Consider the following 3,928-nt stretch of genomic DNA (forward strand, 5'->3'; position numbering starts at 1 on the left):
GGAAGGGCTGGATACCTTGGTTTTATCATCAAGCTCCATCTAACAAGCCTTTTGGAAATCCTGTTCACGTTGTGGAATTGCTTCTCTCCGCCTCTCAATGTGTTATTGCAATAATTGCCTACTATTATTTGTCTCGAGACCAAAACATTCCCACCCAGTTTTCTGTTTACCCTATAATCTTCGCTTTTTGTTTGTTGTGTCTCAGTTTTGGACGACGATAGCCATGAGTTTCATCCTAGTTAAGGTTTCGGAGAAAAGCAAATAATGTGGACATTTGTATGCGCTGAGATTTTCTTTCTTCTGTTTTCTATTTCGTTCCAAGGTTTTTGCTTGGTGGTTCGTCCTAGAGTGTAGTAGAGAGGTTTATATAAAATGACACTTTCGGCCTTCCCATTCATGACCTGGAGGGAGAAGAAGGCCCGTGTAATGTGCATTCCTTATTTACGTGATGTCTTTCATCTCTGTATTCCATTTTGCAATGTCAAATCTTGACTCACAACACCAATTTTTAGCATAGATTGATGAAAGTACAATTGAGGGTGGCAATCAGGTAACATACCTTTATCTCCCTCAGCTGCTTCTTGATTCATATGTTCAAAAACACCTTCAAAATGGGAAACCAAAACATTTGGCAGAAAATACATTAAAGTCATCCAAAGCAAACACTAAATTATAGATTTTAAAAAGATACGCTGAAACTACATAAAAAAATCATGCAAAACATTTGGGAGAAAATATATAAAAATATATATTATTTTAATAATTTTTTAATTAAAATGCATTTTAAAAAGATACACCAAATTAAAGCCTCATTTGTTTTCTGAAAAGTAAATTTTTACAATCTATTTTTTTTATAAAAAAAATTAAGAAAGTGTTTTTTTTTAAATTTTGGATAGAAAATATTTTCAAAAAAAATTTAAAATGTTATATTATTTGTTAATTATATCAAATTTGATATTCAAACTTTTGATTGCTATATATTTTGTTTTGAATCTTTTTTTTTAATTTCATCTTTTAAAATTTTATTTTTATATTAACTCTAATCTTTATTTTTATGATTATTATTTGCATCTCTCTTATTATTTTTTTAATTAAAATTTTTTATTTATCAAATTTGATCGTTATTCTTTAGGTTGTTTTTAGTTTATTTGAAATAATTTATGAAATTATAATTATAATTATTTTAATTTTATCATCTTTAATTTTTTTATCTGTTAGATTTGATTTTGTTTAGAGAACTTCTTTTAAATAACAAATATTTTTTTGGGTTATACATATAAATTTTGAAGAATTGTATATAACTTTTTTTTATCTTTTGTATTGCTGATTTTTATTTTTAAAAATATAATATTTTTTTATATAATATTTTTAATATATGCAACATTGAATAATAATTTTTCTTCTTTTATTATATTAATGCTTTTCTTATTTTGTTTTTCCTTATTTTTTTATTTATATGTGGATTAATACTCTTTTTCTCTTTCATTTTGTTTAGAGATCATATTTTAAATCACATGTATTTTTTTTGTTATGCATTTAAATTGTAAAGAGTTTCTTTTATTCATCTGTAATTGTTTTTTTTATATAGATAAATTTTATTTTTAAAAATATTTTTTATTTTTAGATAATATTTATAATATGTACATTGTGCGGCCTTGAATAGTGTTATTTTATTTTATTTAATTAATTTAATTTGTGTCTTTATTTCTATTATAATTTGATTGAATAAAAATATTATTTTAATAAATGTTTTTAGTAAATATAACCACATAAATATCTGGTTTTGTAAGATTAAATATATTGATTTATGCCTATCTTTTATTTTTTTAATTGTATTTTTAGTTATTATTTATGGTTTTTTATTTATTAATACAAATAATTCTTAATTTATTTGATTTTATATATATATATATATATATATATATGTAAGTATGTAAAATTTTTATTTTTATTGAAATTTTTTTAATTTTAAAAATATATTGAAAAAACTTGTAAAAATAATTTTTTTTTTAAATCTAATCCGCAGCAAAACAGCCAAATATTCAGCATATGTCTTGCGTGACAAAGCAGCAATCATAAACACCACGCCTTATCTGTGAAGTCACCGCTTGGTGACCACGTGACCAAAAGTTCTCTGATCAACAGGTGTGCGTCCCCATCGTCGTCTTGTTATTGTTCTTTCAATTTTCAATCGGTAAAAGGCAGTCTTATTTTACACGTGTTTGCTTATACTCGTCCTTCACTGTGTCAGTCTTCTTACATTCTTCTTTCTTTCCATTATTTTTTTAATTGTAAATATTTAAAATAATTTATTTGTATTTCAATTAATTTTTAAAATTTTAAAATTAATAATTATATAAACTTTAAATTACTTTAGAATTTATAAAACTCAAATTAATAATTTTTTAAAAATAAACCCAAAACCTACTAATTAAACTATATCCAACAATCAACTCTTTCTTTCCGTTTTGTTTATTATTTCAATTTCGGGCTGGTTAAAGTCCAGTCTTTTTTTATTCATTGACTTCCTATCTTGTAATTGTCCTCCACTGTGCTAGTCTTCTTGCACTACTTTTTTTCTTCATAAGTGACATGAATTGCTGGATTCTTTCCTTTCGTTTTGATTATTTTTCCAGTATAAATGTGGTCCGTGAAAGGCCAGTCCTTTTTGACTTTGAAGGGCTCGTAAAATTTTCTATGGTTACGCGTTCTTTCGCAGCTCTTTCCTTCTGCATTATTTATTTCTGGGTGGTAAAAGTTGAGCCTTCATAATAAACTGGGTCGGCATGACTCCTCACTTTCCAAAAGTTTAGGTTGCTAAGGGAAGAGAAAAGAAGACATGGAGAGCGTTGCATCTGGTTCTTTCCTTTCCATTTCAAATAAGATTCAGATTCTCAAATAAAGAAAAATATGATGATGTCTTGGCTGTTTTCTGCTTTCCTGTTGGAGATGGATCTAGCTACCTCAATACGTTTTTGGCAACGACGGGCTATATATTATCCAAATAACACACACACACACACACACAGTTTTGACAATTTTTGTTATATCTATCTTATATCCATTTATTGTTGATTTCTGATGATGCAGAAACTGTAGACAGTACTTCAATCGTCAATGATACAAGCAGCTCCCAAAAAGAAGCAGAAATTAACGGTAAATTCTTCGTTTATGTATTTTACTCTCAAGAAAATCAGCAACACACACGCTTGCCAAATAATTTTTATTAGCGGTAAATTCAGTTGTCTAACAAAAAGCATAACGGGCATTCCTCCTCTCAAAAACAGCGACTTATTCCTGGAGCCACAGCCCTGAAAGAGATCACGCCGCCCCAACTATTCAAGAATCCTATAAAGGTTTTCGGGCCAGACGAATCCTAGCAGTCAGTAAAGCTGCCGCAATTAGGATTCAAAAACACTACAGAGGTTTTCGGACCAGACGAATCCTAGCAGACAGTATAATTGCGGCTGAGTTACTATGGTTTGTGTCTTGTAGATATGATCCATGTTTTCATGTGATTGTTCTGTGAGATGCGAGCTCTTTTATTCACTTGAAGTGTGAACGTTTTGCAGGCAAACGACCCAGTCTGATATCCAAAAAATGGGTCCAGTTCCATCCGTAAACATCGAGAGTGGAAAACATATCGTGTCACTCTTGAAATGGGCAGACACAAGACTTGAGAAGGTACTTGATTTGCTCTCCACTGTTTAAAAATGGAGTTTGTTTGTACTTACAAAATACTTTTCTTGAGCTTCCAGTATGGTAATCTATCCAGCGATCAACTGGCCCTACTACATTGTTTGGAAACTGTAAGCCAACATGCGAACTTCTGTGTTTCAATATATATATATATATATATACAGCGCTGTACGTGTTATTCTCAATTCGTCAATTTAATCCTTGTGTTAATTAAACCTCGTATTAAATT

General features: G+C 28.9%; 2 protein-coding genes across 10 annotated transcripts in view; both read left to right on the top strand.

Moving 5' to 3' along the window:
* The window catches only part of LOC105107809 (uncharacterized), a 23,288-nt gene that overhangs the window by 13,169 nt on the left and 6,191 nt on the right, over window positions 1-3,928 (top strand). The window contains exon 11 of one of the 7 annotated variants that reach the window (XM_011001858.1): window positions 58-469. The exons of 5 other annotated variants lie outside the window; for them this stretch is intronic. In XM_011001858.1, the coding sequence (XP_011000160.1) occupies window positions 58-221 (164 nt within the window). In that variant the 3' untranslated portion in view covers window positions 222-469. Of the gene's footprint in view, window positions 1-47; window positions 470-3,928 lie in introns of those variants that run through there. One more of the 7 variants, XM_011001857.1, reaches the window with a different exon arrangement.
* The window catches only part of LOC105107808 (uncharacterized), a 14,409-nt gene that overhangs the window by 6,292 nt on the left and 4,189 nt on the right, over window positions 1-3,928 (top strand). Inside the window, exons 2-6 of one of the 3 annotated variants that reach the window (XM_011001854.1) lie at window positions 2,681-2,858; window positions 3,091-3,156; window positions 3,288-3,480; window positions 3,573-3,684; window positions 3,759-3,809. In XM_011001854.1, the coding sequence (XP_011000156.1) occupies window positions 2,840-2,858; window positions 3,091-3,156; window positions 3,288-3,480; window positions 3,573-3,684; window positions 3,759-3,809 (441 nt within the window). In that variant the 5' untranslated portion in view covers window positions 2,681-2,839. Of the gene's footprint in view, window positions 1-2,647; window positions 2,859-3,090; window positions 3,157-3,285; window positions 3,481-3,572; window positions 3,685-3,758; window positions 3,810-3,928 lie in introns of those variants that run through there. The other 2 variants (XM_011001853.1, XM_011001855.1) reach the window with 2 other exon arrangements.

Source organism: Populus euphratica, unplaced genomic scaffold (assembly GCF_000495115.2).
Source record: "Populus euphratica unplaced genomic scaffold, PopEup_1.0 scaffold413.1, whole genome shotgun sequence".
NCBI lineage: Eukaryota > Viridiplantae > Streptophyta > Magnoliopsida > Malpighiales > Salicaceae > Populus > Populus euphratica.